The sequence below is a fragment of the Lagopus leucura genome, unplaced genomic scaffold, assembly GCF_019238085.1.
Source record: "Lagopus leucura isolate 7727_CA_CO unplaced genomic scaffold, USGS_WTPT01 Super-Scaffold_73, whole genome shotgun sequence".
NCBI lineage: Eukaryota > Metazoa > Chordata > Aves > Galliformes > Phasianidae > Lagopus > Lagopus leucura.
The window spans coordinates 37,107,401-37,126,357 of NW_024962252.1; the positions used below are offsets into that span (position 1 = coordinate 37,107,401).

The 18,957-nt window shown below is 40.4% G+C and overlaps 1 protein-coding gene across 1 annotated transcript in view; it reads left to right on the plus strand.

Moving 5' to 3' along the window:
* The window catches only part of LOC122194267, a 71,870-nt gene that overhangs the window by 20,906 nt on the left and 32,007 nt on the right, over positions 1-18,957 (plus strand). The window contains exons 12-19 of the mRNA XM_042895212.1: positions 3,714-3,869; positions 4,966-5,056; positions 6,296-6,433; positions 9,196-9,350; positions 9,878-9,989; positions 12,077-12,126; positions 13,328-13,501; positions 18,489-18,606. Coding sequence (XP_042751146.1) covers positions 3,714-3,869; positions 4,966-5,056; positions 6,296-6,433; positions 9,196-9,350; positions 9,878-9,989; positions 12,077-12,126; positions 13,328-13,501; positions 18,489-18,606 — 994 coding nt within the window. The remainder of the gene's footprint in view (positions 1-3,713; positions 3,870-4,965; positions 5,057-6,295; positions 6,434-9,195; positions 9,351-9,877; positions 9,990-12,076; positions 12,127-13,327; positions 13,502-18,488; positions 18,607-18,957) is intronic.

Below are 18,957 nucleotides of genomic sequence, written 5' to 3' on the forward strand. Positions count from 1 at the left end.
TAAAATATTCTACACAAAGGAAATCAGTGTCATGCATTAAGGAAATTATCACGTAAGCTGGAGAAAATGACATTTGTACAGAGAAACAAGGAAGATAAGGGCTGAGCTAAAGGGGAGATCTATCCTCTGCAGGATAGTGTTGACCTGCTGTCTTGGATGCAAGTTGTTACTGAAGTTCTCCTTGCTCAGCTGCATATTATCTCACATTTTTATTAATGAGTTAAGTAGAAAGTATAAGGGCATGTTATTACAATCAGGACATTAGAGTGGTGGAAGATAAAACTGATACAGAAAATAAATGAAATATCTTAGAAAGATATTAGAAAGAACGCGTAGTTCTAAGGTATGAAGTAGCAGGAAGGAGATAAACATCACTAACACAAAGCTTAAGGCTATGCATAACAATAGGCAATTCTCCTGTAAACTTCTTTGGAAACAGGAGGAGGAAGAACTGGGTGTATAGCTGGCAATTGAATAACTACATATTGCAACTGTGATGGGGGAGGAAGTCACGATATCCTACTGTGAATCAGGCAATGAGTTTTGTTTTCCATGGAGATCAGAACTGATGCCTTTTATGTGATTCTGGCGAGGCTTCACCCGGATTATTAAGTATAGTTTCGAGATTTATCTTCAGGAAAGATAAATGCAGAATGGAATGGAAGCAGAAATGATCTAATAGGATGATGAGGGGAAATAGAGAATGCATTTTACAGAAGTAAATGAAATATCTTGGCTTGTTTGTCCTAGCAAAATGAAGTCTGAGAGAAGATATGATTGTTCTCTATAAATACATTGGGAAGATAAGCATTGGGAATGGAGAACAGCTATTTAGGGGCAATTTTGGCAGCAGAACAAATGGAGCTAATCACTGTGAATAAATTTAAACTAAAAATTAAAAGGAGATTTCTAAGAATCAGACAAAAAAAGTTCTGGAACATAAAGAGCTGAGGGAAGAAAATGAACATAATTTTAAAATGTAGCTTAATTCATGTATGAAAGTATTTGTCATGATTTCATGCAATAGCAAAGTTGTGCATTTTGGACAGATGACCCTTCAGCCATATTTTCCCCTTGTAACAACTCTTTATCCAGCTTTCCTCTGTAAAATGTGAACTCCAAATTAAAAAAGTCAGAAGCATTTATTTTCAGCAGCTAAAAACCTAGATGTATCATAAAATCATAGAATCATATCATAGAATAGGTTGGGTAGGAAGGGACCTCAAGGATCATCAAGGTCCAATCCCCTGCCATGATTAGATTGGCCAGGGCCCCATTCAAACTGGCCTTGAACACCTCCAGGGGCAGGGCATCCACAGCCTGTCTTGGCAACCTGTCCCAACACCTCACCACTCTCTGAGTGAAAAGCTTCCCCCTGACATCTAATGTAAATCTCCCTTCCTTTAGTTTAAAACCATTCCCCCTTGTCCTATTACTATCTACCCATGTAAAAAATTTATTTCCCTCCTGTTTGTAATCTCCCTTTAAAGATTGGAAGGTCATAATGAGGTCTAATTCTAATTAAACTTATTACTCTGCTTTGGTTATCTCTGTGTTCCAATACTCATACATGCTCTCACATAAATTTTCTGGTAATTAACAAGGAGTAAGGTTATAGTGCAACTTTTCATTTAGCTGGAAAAATCAATATAAAATCACCTTTTTTTCTTGAAGCCTATAAGAACTTAATATTTCAAAAGCCCTGTCTCCATGTCAGATTTCATTGGTGCTCACCAACTGATTTAGAAGTTATCTAGAGGAGATAGATGAGCTGACGGATTGATTATGTGGCTGCATTTGTTTTGTGAAGAAGGCTAAGACCTACTCACCTGAGGTGACATACTTAGAATTCCCTGAAAGGCAGCAGGAAATTGTCTTTTTTTTCTGGCAAAGGATGGGAATTCAGTAGAAAGTTATGTCAGAAAGTAAGATTTCACAATGCATATGCAAGGTCATTAAGCATAACACTATCTTCATTTAATAGAAGATGATTAAGTCAGCCTAAATATCAGTATAAACATACATAGTTTATTCAGGGTGACATTTTGAGGGGCTATTTTTACACCCTCACATGATATGATGAAATTCACTGTTCATTATAATATCAACTCAGATTCAGACTGAAGCATCAGAAAGGCTGGTAATCTTTCTTCCTGCTGTGCAGAGCAACATGAAATGAGTGCACATACATTTATAGATTCCTCTTGTCTCATACTATAGGTTCTACCAGACTTTTGGGAGATTTGCAAGAATTACTCCCATCACTTGCCTATCTGTTCATTCCTGAAGCTCCTTTCTGTCTATAAAAACATATTTAAGTTGTATGCACTATTCCTAATAGCCCTTGTTGCTTCTCTTTGTTCCTCAGTCTTTCAATCTTTACCTTCGATTATCTAGTGAAAAGAAAAAGGACATGATTTGGTACAACTAAACAATGCCAATTTAGTGTGAATTTTGCTTCTCTCTCTCTCTCTCTCTCTCTTTTTTTTTAATATATTCACTTTTTTGATATCTTTCCTTTTTCTCTATTTTTTTTCCTTTGCACAGTACTAGTAAGCTTATCTGTGTATTGCTGTTTGTGCTGTAAAGGCTATCCATGCATTTGTATTTTGTTACCTGTGAGATCAGCATTTGTAGTCATTACAGAGGGTTTTGTTCCACCTTAGAGCTGATTTGTATAATTATGGATTGATGTTCATGGTGTCCTCCATATCCTGTTTTGTCTTCTGCCCTTTTCTTTCTGTAACTTTGCAGGCAGAGAATTCTACATGTTTTTAAAGAACTGGGAACTGTGACTTCTGGGTCCTATTTGTGTCTTTATCACGTTCTCACACCTTAACTTCTCTTTGACATGTTTTCTTGATTGATAAAACACCTGCCTGTAGATGTTAGCAGGAAGCAAGGGATTATCTTATTTCTTCGCAGTCTGTTTCAAAAAGAAATTTTCTCTTTATAACATCTTCTTATACTATATGAAAAGAAGGATCACAGATCAGATTTTCTGTGTTTTTGTGGTTTTGCATCTGAAGGAAGAGACTGATAGATCCCTAGGGAGGGAGTATAGACTGTGTCCAACTTCAGGCACCTGGGGCTTTAGAGGCCTCCTGAACTACTGGTTGCATCTAGACAGTGTTTACTGCTGGTCGACTGTCCTGGTCTTTTGTTGTACTGCAGAGATACTGCTGGGATTGTGTCACACTGAGAATAAAGCTCTCTTAAGTTATAAAATTACTATTTTCATAGTAATAACGTGTCTGAGTTCTGCTTGGCTATGAAACTTCTTTTGCAATCTGCCCTCCTTCTAGTTCCTAGCCTAAAGCTGTCTTCCCCTCTGTCAATCCCTTCTAAATAGAACATTTAGCACCTTTTCCTTGATTTTTCTATGTAATGTCATAAACTCTCGACTTACTGTCCTTTGTTTGTAACTCCAAGTTCATATATATAACTCTGTAGTTCAATCTATGCTGATTGAACTGTCAATACTAAGCAAAAATCAGCTCTCAGGGTGGAATGCTCATTTGCCATAACACTTGAGATGACAATAAATGTTTAAAGTTGGATGCAGATTTCTTCTTGAAATGAACCTTCTGGATGTAGATTTCTAAGCGAGCATTACTTAAACAGAGAGAAAAATTGTTTTTGAAATGCATCCATGTTTTTGTGTGGTTTTGTTGCTTGTTTTTTTTTTTTTTTTTTTTTTCTTTCCTTTCTAGCTTATATAAGGCTTTTGCAATGGAAGCAGGTTTTGGGGAGTTCCATTTGTATCTGAGGCCAGTGCAATTTGAATCTGCTCTTCACAAGGAGAAAGCGGACCATCTGCCACCAACATTTATTACCTCTCTCCTGGAAGATGACAGCTGTGTTGACAGGTAGACTGAACTTCTTTGTGTTTCAGAGAACATAGTCTTTTCTAGATTGGATGTGATCAAGTCTTCAAATAGATTAGGCTAAAATATAAAAACTTCCATGCATAAAACATACAAAATTATTCAGGTAAGAAATGTAAAATGCTACATGATCTCTTTTTCTGTAGAGTTTGAGATCAAATACTTCTAATTTGAAGCCATTGAGCAGTGAAAGCAAGGTAGCACTGAATTTGCATGCAACTGTGGCAATTTTGGAACTAAAATGCATTCTCTTCAAAGCAGAGGATGCACAACAGGCCATCTTTACTCTTTAAAGAGTTCATATGTATGTTTGTATTTACATATATGTGTATTTGTGTATAGCAAATACATGTACATACACAATATACACATGTTTGTAATTACACATACACACTTTGTTTATCTGTGTGTGTTTTAGACCAAGCTTTAAGATGAAGAAAGGCAACAACCTGTGAATTTTCTTACTAAATTTAGGAAGGGTATTCCTGTCATTTCCTAACATAGGTGCAAGGGCTCTCTTTTTACCTTTGTGTGTACCACTTGCAGTCGTGTGCTATTACTTGCTTCCCATTCACTTGTGTACATGCTTACTTGCTGCAGAAATCTGTTTCTGCAGATTTCAAGTTAGTTTAGCAATTGCAAGCAACCTGGAATGAAATTTCAGCTGTGAATTGCACTGTGGGCAGTGGTGGACATCAGATTACAGGAGATAGGGCAGCACAAAAAAGAGTTAGGAAACAATGGAAGACCAACAAGATACCAGCACAATAAACAAACAGATTTTTCAATGGTTTAGACCAGGATTATCTAGGAGAAGCTGAAGAATCATCATAAACCACAAAACATCATGGGTTATAGTCTTTTTCTTACAAAACTACTTCCAAAAAGTAAAGCAACATTCTAAGATCACCTATTTAGGAACTAGAGTAACAGATTTCCTTATGTAATCTAAATGTAAAGGGTAAATAAACGGAAAGTATTTCTGAACTAATCACTATTTTCATTTCACTTTGGCTTCATTTCAATTTGGCTTCTTTCTGTGTCATACTTTGTGTTTATAAAAAATCTTCTATTGCAGATATATTCCAAGTAGCTTACCATTAAGCATTCAAGAGATCGACACTCACGTTGGAAAATTTAGTTTCAGGACAAGACATGGTGTTATGCAGGTGAATGGATTAATTTCCAGAATAAGCAACAAATATTTATTATGTTGTCATTTATTTACTGGGTAGATAACGGCCTCAGTCATGTGTTTGCAAGATGCTAGATAAAATTCTCTACACCTGGTTTTTCAATGAAAATACTGTTTTATAAAGTGATTTTAGTGTGGCTTAATACAGAAATCCTTGCTGAGGTTAAACTCATTAAGTCAACAAAGTTTTGTCTGAGGAAATTTATTAAAGAAAGCAGGATGGATGTGTGTGGCTATGTGCACACACGGTAGACATAGACTAGATGTAGAGAGTTCTCTAAAGGAAGAAAATGACTTTAGTCTTCAATACCATCTTGTATACTTAATCCTTTCCTCTACTGTGTGAATGTGTAAAACCAGTATTGCATGGTGCCACGCCATGGAGCTTTCTTTTTCTGCCCAGGGAGGCAATGGAATCACCATCCCTGTAGGTTTTGAAGAAACATCTGAATGCGGTACTGAGGGGCATGGTTAGTGGGCATGGTGGCAGTGATTGGCAGTTGGACCAGATGTATTTCAACTGTAATGGTTCTATAAAAATTCAACGATTCTTTAAAACTCTCCTCAAAATTTTCTTTCCATTAACTCACTCATTACCTGTATTCTACAGCATGTAATTACAAATTTACCAAGGAAAATTAAGTTCTTTACAGGGAGAGTGGTGAGGTGCTGGAACAGGCTGCCCAGAGAGGTTGTGGATGCCCGGTCTCTGGAGGTGTTCAAGGCCGGATTGGATAGGGCCCTGGGCAGCCTGGTCTAGTATTAAATGGGGAGGTTGGTGGCCCTGCATGTGGCAGGGGAGTTGAAGATTCATCATCTTTGAGGTCCCTTCCAACCCTGCCATTCTGTGTGATTCTGTGTGAGAATCAGGTCTGTTTTATTTACTATCTACTCCTTTGCCAGCCTGTCTGCATTTACTGCATGCTCTGGTAGCATCATGATTTGCAGAGGAGATCTGAGAATATAGCCTACTAAATACAAGTGATTTAACTGTTTTCTCAGTTTCTGCGTTTGGTCATGTTTCAGTGATAACTACATATACAAATGTAATAGAATGTTCTCCCTTTCTCCCCTTCATTTTACTAAATTAAGCTGAAGTAATCCAAAACAAAGTGATGTCTGTAAAGCAACTTTCCTTCAAAAATGTAGAGGCAATGCCTAATAAATACTTCATGCATAAAATGAAAATATTTTTTGTTTTCACTCTCCTTAGCTCTTGTGTCCATCTGGAATAAAGAACATGCAACTTATCCTTGCCTGCCAGATCATTCAGAAAAATGCTCTTTTGGCAGCTGTTCAGCAAGCATCCTTTTGTTACCTGGTCCAGTTTACCCATTCCCTGGACATAAAGGTTAGTGATTAACACCCTTCTCCTCAAACTGCACTATTAGCAAGTTTTGTCAAACTCAGCCCAAAGAAGGCACCTGTTAATCCTGCTTATAATCAATTGCATGGTGATCCTGTGCGACACTGAGAACAGCATCACCGATGACTGAAGGAACTGCTGTGATTGTCTATTAGCATATGACATAAAAATAAATGGTATCACATCAGTGACTTTATTTAAAGTCTATTAGTTGGGTAAGTGATGAAGCATAGCTAAAAATATACCTCAAGGTAGGTCTGAAAGAGATTGGAGATGAATTGAATTCAAAATGCATTGATTAAATCTCATAACTTGCAATATGCAGAAAGGCTAGCAATCACAATTTGACCTTGAAATATGTACTTTTCTGGGATGGTGATACCATCATCTCCTGCTGTTTGCATTTTTCCTGTTTTCTGAAAATAGAAATATGGTCAGCACTTTTTCAAATGGGTAATATTTATGCCAGCCTGATGCTATAATGTTGGTTTAAAAGAAATCTGCTGGGTCACCAGCCATTAATCTTCCTCATCTTATATTAGGCATCATTTTATGTTTCTTATGTGAAGCTCAGGTGCTGCCCTTGCTTCACACATGATGCATTGATGTACAGCTCTGTGGTGCATTTTTTATGTAGGTATTTCTCTTTCAGAGATATTACAGCTATTACAGTGATGAGCTAAGCAAATTTGTATGTAGTTTTGAACTTCTAAGGCAAACAGAGATTCTTTAGTCTTCTCTTGCCTTTTCTGTGCTTACATTGACATCCCTTTCCATGCTCCTTAGGACACACTCCCTTAGTCCTGTCTTGTCTTGCATCCGTATGGTCCCTTGTCACCTAGCAGTATCCTCAGCCCTATTCTTTATATAAGTAGTGCCTGCGTTTGCTGTATAGCTGGGCAAGAAGTGCTTTGTTTTTGGCAAGTTTGTATCAGCATGTATACAGATACATGCTGACTGCCAGAAACCCAGTGGGAGCTGAGCAGGCCAAGTAAGATGGCAAGCAATCAAACTCTCCTTGCCTTTTCCAGGGGAAGGATGGTTCCTCTCTGACTGGATGTTGGTTATGCAAAACTGGAAGGAACTTTACACCATTCAGACTTCTTCTATCAAATGTATTTAAAATTAGGCAGAGGGTTCAAAAGTTGTTAGAGATATGCTGAATAGGCTAAGGCAACCAAGCTAAAACATTTCCCATTGTGACTAGTTTCTTAGTAAGTTTAAAAAGGATGAATATACTTTATCTTGGCTCCCAGTTGTCTCATTTTGAGTCATTCAGAGCAGTGTGAGCAGAGAAAAGGTAAAGATGTATTATGCTATTGTTACTTGCAAGCTCCTGAGCATGAACTGCCGTTCCTAGAGAAATGCATAGTGTATAGTTCCATTATATTTTCTTTCCTTACAAGTGAAAGTGCTCCTAAGGCTAAAACTCACCCCAGAGATTTTAAGCTTCTTGAAACAAAGTTGCTTCATGGCTGCATAGTTTGTATCCTGTGCTAACACAAAGGAGGTCAGTGACTCCTCGTTATGCAGCAGAGATCCATCATCCCAAACAAGCTGAGGTCTTGATGGCTGCCCAGAAAACTGCTCAGTATGATGCTGGCAAAGCTGTCTCCATGTTGCTGAGCAGGAATGCTTTAAACAACAGACTGAGCTTGTGGAAATCTGGGCAGCACCCAGAATGCATCCCTGGAGTAGCTGGCTGTGCAGCCTTGCAGGGCTTTTTTTGACCAGCTCGTTGGACTGAAGAGCCCATGGTCTTGTTGGTCCCTGGTTTCCATTCCCTCTCAAGTGTGAGATTTTCTGGTTAATTTCTGACCAGATCTTGTGGCACTGAAATGTTCTGCGGAACTGAGCAGCTCCAACCTTTGTTTCCTTCCTAAATCAATCCTTGCTTCTTTTGTCAGAAATGACACTGCACATGTCTGTCCATTTATTTCTAAGGCACGTTGGATATTCCCTCTGCACAGTGAAGCGGGAAGAATCATTCTTTGGGTAAGAAGTCAGTTTTCTACTAGAACAGAGCCAAGGTGTTCTTCATCAGACCCATCTGCAGACTGGCATTACTGTGAGTTAGGGTAGTAGTTAGGAGAAGGGACTCAATAAACTCACTCTCAACATGTGGCTTTTTTGTGTTTTTTTTTCCTTCTGGTTTCTCTCTACTCAAAAGACAGTAGTTTTTCTTGACTTGCAGGGGAAGTGTGCATTTTTAGCTTCTTTGCAACAAATAGGGAAAACCAGAGAAATCTGGACCATGCTGTGCCAATTTTGAAATCAGACACTTAGAAAAGTACCACTTGTTCCTTCTTGAATATTAGAATTGTGGTTTTGTTTTTTTTCTCATAAATATGCAGAATTTTCTTAGTTTCCTTCATAACAGGATCTATTGGGAATGCTCAAGGGGAAGCAAAATCACTTCCCCTACAAGCAGTGTGGGTATGGAACTATTTGTACATATTTGAAAAAGCAAATATTTAGGAGTATTCATATTTTATTTGTAGCTGATTGGGTGTCAAGAATGTTGTCTGATTTATAAATAGAGTACTGCCTCTGACTGTGTGCCTCTACAGCTTCATTATGCCTGTGTTCCATGAGAAATGTTTCTCTTCTGTGACTTTCAGTGATCCCAGTGAGTTATTATACCATAAAGTTAGAGTAAATTAGAGTATGCAGCATTGCAAATCTACCTTGAAGAGCTGCCATTCTTTATGAGAGCAAGCACAACATTTATATTCTTGATATTTTAGGAAGGAAATGTTAGTCTAACAAGTCAGAGCAGTTCAGCAAGTGGAAGAAATTCTGTATCTGGGAGCCAAGCAGAGGATCAGCTTCTGCCAGCAGCCACGCCAGCCACATCATTTTCTCCTGGGCGTTTTTCATATTTGCACCGAGCCTTTCACAGGTATTTGTTACAGACTGGCCAAGCCCTACCACTGATAGGGGTTGGTCTGGTGTATGTGCGAATCCAGAGCACATCCTGCTTTACATTCCACTGGTCCTTGGCAGTAATAAAATGTAATGATGTGCTTTCAATCACAAGGACACAGTCCTAGGCACCCCACTTCTTGGTGTGGACCAGTCTGAGCATTATGATCCTTTAACTGTACCCTATCAATGGGACTCAGGCATCAAACATCAGATCCTGTAGAGATAACCTGTTATTAATATTGTGCCACTTCTCCTGTAGAGCAGAGCCTGGTCTTCATGTTCATGTGCCCACCTACTCACCCCAAGGTTCATCTTGTCTCTGGTAGCTGCTCCAGAAAATCTAGTGCATTTATTTCTGTTATGTGTAACGAGCTAGTAAAATGCATAATGTTGGAGAAATTGTGTTTGATCTAGCTAAGTCATTTGAGCAGTTCAAGTGGCACTTAGGAACCTTTTGAGAGGGGATTCTTCTGAGGTCTTCTGCTCTTTTTCCCTTGTCAGGCCTCCAGAAGCTTTTGTTTCCATTCAGCTGGAGAAACAAGGGCCCCGAGATATGATGCTGAACACTTTCATCCATAAGAAAGAAACGCTGGGCAGCAGAATGCAAAACCCTGTAAGTACCTCAAGAGACTTAGCCTTTTTGAGAGAGACTGCTGATTCCTGGTGCAAAGGCAAAGCATTACCTTTGAGATTGCACTATACTTACTCTGAGCTTTAATGAGGAAGATATTCTGTTAAGGCACCCCTCTGAGCATAGAGCACCCCATTGTGATCACCTGCCTCATAATGCAGCTGCCTGTGTAGTCTAGGAAAAGCTTCTGTATGTCTTCAGGGTTCCATTTGTTTCTCTGTGAAGTGGCTTTGGGGGTCAGCAACTACCTTGCAAGTGACCAAGTACATGTGGGCTATCTGAGCACTGGTGAACAGTTTGTGATGGTAGATGAGGAGAAGGAGGCTACAAAGCTGGGACATGGTTAGGGTGTGCATGTCAGGCTCTGCAGCCTCACAGCATCAGTAGTGAGTGACTTGAAGGCCCATGGAGAGTGGCTTTGAGATGTGCTGCATGGAAGTGGAGGAGAAAGCCCAGCAGTTGTACTGTAGAGGTGGAAATAGCAAATTTTCACAGAATCATAGAATTCTTAAGGTTGGAAAAAACCTCCACCAGCACATCTCAATCGTGCCCACTAACTGTGTCCCTGAGTGCCACATATACATGTTTCTTGAACACGTTCATGGATGGGGACTTCACCACCTCCCTGGGCAGCCTGTGCCACTGCTTCACCACCCTTTCTGAGAAAAATTTTTGTATATTTAAGAAATGCTTTATTTTTACCTCAGCGGTAGGCTGGTCTCAACTTAGGGAAGGTGGAAGGTACTCAAGAGAACCTTCTTCTGCTATGCTGTTCCCTCATGCTCTCCCGCGGGTATGGCTGTGGGGCTTGTGACAGACATGTACATGAAAAGCAACAGCAGTCTGCAGTCACATGGCTAACTAAAGGCTGTGGTCACTAGCAGGGTTTGCTCACAGACTATTTCCAAACTAAGTAAGAGGTAAACTCTGACTATAAAAAGGAAGCAAATTCTGACTATTGCAGCATTTACCTAAAGGTAAATACCATATACCTAAAGGAAGCCTACAGAGGGGAGGGGAATCAACTCTTTGAAAGGGTTGGTAACTGCAGGATGAGGGGAAATGGTTTTAAGTTGAAGGGGGGGAGATTTAGGTCGGACATCAGGGGGAAATTCTTTACCCAGAGAGTGGTGAGGTGCTGGAACAGGCTGCCCAGAGAGGTTGTGAACGCTCCATCCCTGGAGGTGTTCAAGGCCAGACTGGATGGGGCCCTGGGCAGCCTGGTCTGGTGTTAAATGGGGAGGTTGGTGGCCCTGCATGTGGCAGGGGGGTTGGAGCTTCATCATCCTTGAGGTCCCTTCCAACCCTGGCCATTCTGTGATTCTATGATTCTGTGATTCTGTGACTATAGTTATACTGGGTACAGAACTGTTCTTGGCTTTTATGCATAAATCACCCAACAATGGTTCTAACTAGAGACAGCCACTGCATGAGGAAGGCTTACTACCATAACTATTTCTAGCAGCTTTTTAAAAATAATCATTCTATTTTAGAAGAAATTGAGAGTCATAGAAAATTGTATAAATACCATGACAGCCAGAGATATGGCCTTTTGCACTCTTTATCCAGTGCCTAGATAAAGGTGAATACATGGATCCTGAATTAAGCTGCTTGTGATTCTGTATCTTTTGCTGAGTACATTAGATTAGATGTGGTCATTAAGAACTTAATAGTTAGTAAAAAGCAAACTCTCTGCACAGACCTTTGAATGTCAACAGAATTTATTTAGTTCAATGTTGTCATAACCTCCTTGCCAACTCGGTAGGCAAGATGTGTGTATGAGGAAATAACTGCTAGCTGCAAACTCTTTTGGGAAATGTTACACAAATTTTGAACAAAATTTGGCAAACCAGACGTGAATAGAATAATTCTGGATTTATTTACAAGACTGCCTTAAATGTTGGCTTTATCTGTCATTCTGGTTGAAATATTTCTCAACATTTATCCTCCTTGCAGTTTTGGAATTATAATGGTGAGATATCTGTAATGTTGTAATGTAACAAGTAGTTTGAGCTTAGTTAGATTTCCAGCACATCTAAGTCCTACTTGAAAATATTGTCTCATTATAGGATGAAATTCTGCAACTGAAAAGAGACATTATTGCTGAATATTGTCTTAAGTAAGTATATCTGATATAGAAAATTACTGTATGTCTAGCATATAATCAATTTATATCTGGTATAGACATATCCATGAAAACACATCATGTTTTAAACATAACTCTTGTGCTGGGGCTTTCTGTTTCATGTGGATAATATGAACTTATGAACTTTCTTTTCAGAATATTATGAATAGACCTGTAGGCCATTCTGCAAAATAAGAAAAATTAAAACACTTAGAGTGGTTTAGTGATCATGTTACAGGCAGTACAAGATGAATTGCTGGATGAGGAGGAAATATGCCACTTACTTTCTTTATGAAGGGAAAGGGCTGTTTACAGGGTAGTGAGTCAAGTGCAGAAAGGCCATGAAATATTGTCAAAATTAGTGAAAATTATCCACAGTGGATAAGAGAATGGAATAGTGTTGATGTACTGTCCTGTGATTTTCATCTACTTTGTAAAATAACTTGGAAGAAAGTAGAGTTTCAGATAGAGTTTTTCCAAGGAGCCCTGGAACAAGCTGCAAGTAGGGCAGCTGTTTCAGTATGTTTGGCAAATAAGGTAGACTCTTGGATTTGTAAGACATGTCTATTGCACTGTAAAATTGTACAATATGGGAAAGGGAAATTCTGCAGCTCACCCTTTGGTTTCACAAGCGTGGACCAAACTGGGCAGGCTACCTCCAACCCTGGTACAGCTTATCCAAGATGTAGGTAAGGCTAATCAGGTCAGTCTGGAGGTAGTGTTCAGCCAGGGCTGGACTTTCAGTGCTGCCTGAGTGATTGTGAAATCTGACTCAGAGTCACAACGTCTAATTGCAGTTCTGCAATTAACTCATCAGACTGCTTTTCTCCTTCCTGCTTCAGCTTCCTTATTGTTATGTAAGCAATAACTACCACAAAGCAGTTGACGTATTAATTTGTGGATGCTTCTAGAGCATTGTAAAGACATTAGTCTGATGACAAGCCAAAATTTTATTTGGGTCCTAAATGCCACTTTAGTGATTTTTATCCCTTTAGTTGTCTCACTATGGAAGAAACTGATTTTTATCCCTCTAGTTTTCTTACTATGGAAGAAACATAGGCTGTAATTTTTAGCAGAGAAGTTGTAAGGGATGTCCTTACAGAAAGGTGTTAGGTTCAACAAAGACAGTACTTATTTGGGAAGGTGATGCCCTGCACAATACTGTGTATTTTAATCATATGTTACACCTTTTTAGGATGAATCAGCGTGTGTCCCAGCACGCCCTGCGAGGTCAGCTCATTGCGTTCTACAATAGCCTAAGAAGCCTCTTAGATGATTTCCCTGTTGTCAGAGACAAGTACTTTATAATTGGACTCTCTCAAGGAAAAAGAGAGCAAGAGTTAAAGGAAAACTTTGCAGCTGATCCCAGGTTTGTGTCATCTTTGAAAATGTGTTTCTGGGGGCCATGGCCCTCAATCAGTGCATATTACTTAGCAAATGTGAATGACTACATGTTTGTATGGGGAATGATAGCCTAAGGGTGCTCTGAGCAGTGTGTTCTGCCAGACTGCAAGCAGTTTAGATGTACAGAGAATGTGCACAGTCAGTCTCCTGCAAAAGCTGGCATACAAAGGAGGAAAACCTCAGAGATGTTCTTGCCTCTAGTCCCAAAACTGTATTTTATAGGAAACAAGTAGAGGACTGCATTTTCAGGATGGAAATCCTCTGCTTCAGTGATTAAGTATACGTATTGAAGTTATTGTCCTGTCCTTTAATTTTTTCTTTATTTAAGACTGAACTGAAAACTGTTAGTAAGTCAGTAACAGGCATGTGACTTGTCAGAAGTTAGGGAGAGGAAGAGTGCACTGGAGACAAGGGTGTGACCCTAAATCATCTGCTGCTTTCAAAAGAGACGTTTGTTTGGCCATGTTACAAGGATCTCCTTCCTCAAAACTTAAGCAAGCCCTTTTGCTGACTGTATGTCAGCCTCTGAGATGACCAAGTTAGCATCAGCCAGCAGATGATTTGGGATGTGAAAGTAGTCACCCAGTACACTGGTTTTGCTCTTATTCATCTTCTCCCCAGCAATTGAGAGGCTCAGTTGCAAGCACAGAAAAGAATATTTGTTAATGTTCAATCAAGAGCTTTAGTTCTGATAACAAAGCTTGGGAATGTGGTTACAAGCCAAACAAGTCATAAAGTATGGTTCAACCCTGTAATCACCACAGGATTGTTGACATCTCTCTGTTGTTTAACTCCATCTCAGTTGTAGGTTTTTGGATATATACCAGCCTTAGGTAGCTCGGGTTTCTAGTTGCTGGGGAGTAGCCCCACCACAATCTTGAGATGTGGGTCTTTTGTTTCTATTATTTTCCTACTTTCATTACATATTGTCTAAGTCACTGCATTTTGTACTCCCACCTCAGATTTCCTCAAAAGCTTTTCAGCTCAACAGTATTTTGCATACAATCACAGAAAGTTGTACATAGGCCATATAAAAGACAGTTAGTTTTAGAAGGAGCTTTCTCTGAACATGGTACCAAGACATTACAGTAAACCTAGAAGCAAACTATTTTACTATGTTCCAAGCTCAGGCTACCCCTCACACCCAGTGCATTCACACAGTTCACGGTGACAGTTCATGGTTGCGCTTCTTGGAACTCATTTGGGAGCTGGAACCAAGAGAGGTTCCTTGTCACAGCAGCTGTTTTGTTCTCTAACCTAGTTTATTAGCAAGGGCTAAATCAAACATGACTTATTTGCTGAGAGCTGAGTTCTCTCAGCTGAGAGAAGCTGAGTTTGGCTGCAGAACCTGTAGATCTACAGCCTTTACCTTTAATGTCTAAGAATACCTACAACTCCTACTGTCTTTGTGCTACCTGCTACACCCTGGACATCTAGCAAAGAAGGCTATGGTGCATCTCAGATGTATCTGTCCTGCAACAGAGAAGGAATGGAGGAACACTGCCTCTGGTGGGATATCCAACATCATGTACTCTTATCAGAGAGTGGCTTGTGTTTCTTGGTCCTGTGACTTTTCATCAGCAAGTAAATGGTTCAATGCACTGGAATACTTTACAGGATTATACTTCTACAGTTCTTCAAAAAGTGCAATACCAGTATTTTAACTTGTAACACAAATGAAATGCAAACCCCTACCTACTGGAGGCAGTTAAAATGGAAGTGCTTGGAAAGCAGCTGGTGTGGATATGGCTGCAACACGCCCCTGGCTCAGTCTCACTCCTTTCCTGGGAAGCTCAGAAATGGGCATTTGTGCTAGAAAGTCATCTTAGCTGCAGGGAGCAGTAGGAGAGGCTTTAATTGAAAGTGGATCCTGCCTTCTCAACCCTTCTGTACTTTTTTCATCCTTGCCTTATCAGTTACTACTGGTTAATGTTTCATTTTCTGTTGCTGTTTAGCAAGAGCTAAGAAACATTGTGTAGACAGCAACTGTCAATTAGTTATAATGAAAGCAGAAATTTAGCTTCCATCTTGCCTGCATTTAGAACGTTGTAGTAGGATGTTAATTCAATTGCTTTCTTATCTTCTAAGCAATCCTCAGCGCTGCCTGCATTTGTGGCTGCTGGCCACTTGGAGCAGGTCGTGTGCTCTCCATCCCTCCCAGTGGGAAGGAGCAGCAGATGGGTGGGAGAAATGTGGATGTGGTCTGCAGGATGGTTGTTCGGTGCAGTGGTGGAGGCAGACTGATGGGGGGAAGAAGAAGAACGGTGGGAAAAAAAGAATAATGGAATAAAGAGCAAAGGGAAGGACAGATTCTGGAAAAGATGCAGAAGAAATGAGAATAGAAATATTTATAATGAAAATCTATTTGCATATCTATACATTTTCAGAAGCCTGAAGTTCATTAATATCGACAGAAATGTTCCAGAAGAGCCTATCTAACTTCAGATGCCTGTTTTTGATAAGGCTTCCCAGAGTGTCTACAGGTGGTTTAAAAGGATGAGTCATGCACCTGACCTGTTTAAGATCCATATGAATTGTGTGCTAACAATGCCTCTGGCTCTCTCCAGCAACTCATACGGTAAAGGGAGGTGCTCATATGATAAGCACCTGCATTTGGCCAGATGAAGCCCCTTGTCCTGCCGATTCTGCCATCTCTCGCTGCAGAGCCCAGATGCAGTGGGATGAAGGGGGGGCTGTGGGCACCTGCCCTGTGCCCACCCTCACCAGGAAACCCTGCGTGAGCAGAATTGAGAAAAGGGCAGGAGCACTCAGGTGCAGTGCAGGTCGTATCATACAGAAGGTAATGAAAAAGTCCTTCAGCAGGTGCTGTCCTAGAGGTAACTGTGAGAAGCAGGAAGAAAGAGGAAAATGTGGTGCTGTGGTTTTTGTGCGGCAGTACCATCCTGTTCTTCCCTTCCCCCAGCCTGTTTCTTTGTTCCTAGATTGGCATTAAAAAACTCGAACAACTAGGTCACTGTTCTTAGCCGTACACTTTTAGATGCTATAGGATCTGTGTGACCAAATATAGCATATCTTGGGTTTGGTTTTTAGGCTTTAGCTAGGATTATGTTGTGTTCTCCTGAGAGATGGTTTGGGTTGGAATGGACCCTTAAGATCATCTGGTTCCAATCCCCCTGCTACAGGCAGGGACACCTCCCTCTATACCAGGTTGCTCACAGCCCCATCCAACCTGGCCTTAAATGCTTCAAGGGAGGGGGCATCCACAGCCTCACTGGCAACCTGTTCCAGTATCTCACCACCCTCACAGTAAAGAATTTCTTCTTAATATCAAGTCTAGTGGTGCTGGGGTTGGCAGCACCCATGTTCACATTGATGCTATGAGATGTCCTTATTTTCCTCCTGGAGAAACAAGGTACCAGGGCCACACACCACTGGGCTCCATTGCAGCCGTGGCTGCAAATTAGCCACGTGTGTAATTAGCACAGTGTGCTGGAGCAGCATGGCAGTTATGACAGACTCTAGCCCTTGTCCCCTCAACTCTGTAAAGACAGAACGCATCTGGGCAGCGTGTGTGCTTCTGCATCCGTGTTTGCTCTCTCTTCTGGTGTTGTTCACAGGCTGTGATGTCAGGAGGAGGAAACAAAGCTATACAGTGTGAGTGCTGCTCTCACTCTGAAAAGCGTCACTTGCAGTTTCCTTCGGTGCAGTTTGTGCTTACCATTGTTCTGCAAAAATTAGTGAGAGGCAGCTGGTCAAACAAACCCTGCCCAAATATAATTTCCGTGCTTACAACACAGGGTATTTAACCTTTTGTTCCTCCATCCCATCTAAACCAAAGGTCTATTTTTTTGGCATTCAGCTTTGCTTTTCGCAGACAAAAGAAAAAAATACATATATCAAGATTTAAAACCCTGTAAAACTCACTTCAGAACAAGCTGAGCTTAATTTCCAGGCTGAATTTATGTCTTATTTTAGAATGTACTGACTGCACATTGTACCTCATGTACAAGAAATGATACCTTGTATATTATAACAGGGGAGTACATTATTCCTACAATAAATGTATTTGAATATCTTCTGGGAAAAAAAAAAAAAAAGACTGGCTGCCTACTAGTAACTGCACATTATTTTTTTAATACAATTATCTAGTATCTATCTGTACGCCTGCTGCTTTGCCTTATCTGTCTCCCATTCTGCAGAGCTGAAGCGCGTTCCTGGGTAAGAGGCTCTGAGTGCCCTACACGGAGCAGCTCACATCCCAGCTTTATAAATTAGATGTGTTGGTCACTCTTTGGAGACTAATTTTCTTTGACATGGTAGGAAGGGGCCTGGCTCTGATAAATCAATGTTTTTTAATTTTGAAGACGACAAAGTTGGGGAAATAAGGTAAAACAACTGCACTCTGCTTCTTTGCCTCTTGCATTAAAGAGCAAGGGGGCAATTCTTCCGAACCTGTGTCTGCTTCCCACAGGTGCTGAATGCAATTCACATCTCCTGGGATTTATGAGGATTGGGGCTTCTTGGTGCCTTGGATGGAGTAGCTAGGTCTTTGGAGGAGCTGTCATTGGGCTCCCATCTGAGATGATGTCCCTTCCAGAGCATATTGTGGTGCATCTCTGCATGCCTGATCTTTTCTTGTCAATTTTCAATAATCAGTACTGTTTTGATACACAAGGGCCACTGGAGTAGGTGGCTGAGCTTAACTCAAAAGTGCTGCTGTAGAATTTCTCAACTGAGGTGTTTTATAACTTGGTTGTAAAACCAAAGAAAATTTCTGTTGAATTCAGCAGTTTTTTTAGGTCCAACCTTTAGCTTGTATTTTACACATCAAAGTTAAATAATGTAAAACACACCTGCTCCAAAACTTAGAGGCAAATCCTATGTCCAAGTAACAGCTTCATCAAACTTAAAAAATACATGTTTCTGGGAAGTGTCAAGGAGAAATGGAGTTTCAAAATGCTAAGCATCTCTTCCTTCTTGCAATCACTCAGATTCTTCCATCCTCGACCACACTATTTGCTGTCCCCAGATGGATGCACCTTCCTTAATTTGTGGTTCATCCCTCACCCTACTGAAGTGCTGATTATGTTCAAGATGCTTTCAGAGAAGGTCAGTATTTGCTAATGGTAAAAGAGATTTTGTTCTAGTTGGTAGACCATTCACATCTTTACACATGCGTTACAGTACTTCTTGTTGTTGGAGGTGGAGAAATATGTCAGTGTTTTTGATCTGGGTTCAGCTAGGATGTGCCAGTGATGAAGAGAGCTAACGAGGAATGCCTGCCAGGAAGGAGAGACCTTTTGTCCTTTTGGTTTAGAGGGAACCTCACTCCTATCTGCAGCTCTCTGAGGAGGGGAAGCAGAGGGAGGTGCTGAGCTCTGCGTCCTGGTACCAATGGCAGGATGGGAAGGGTACAAAGGTGTGCCAGAAGAGGACCAGACTAAGCATTAGGAAACATTT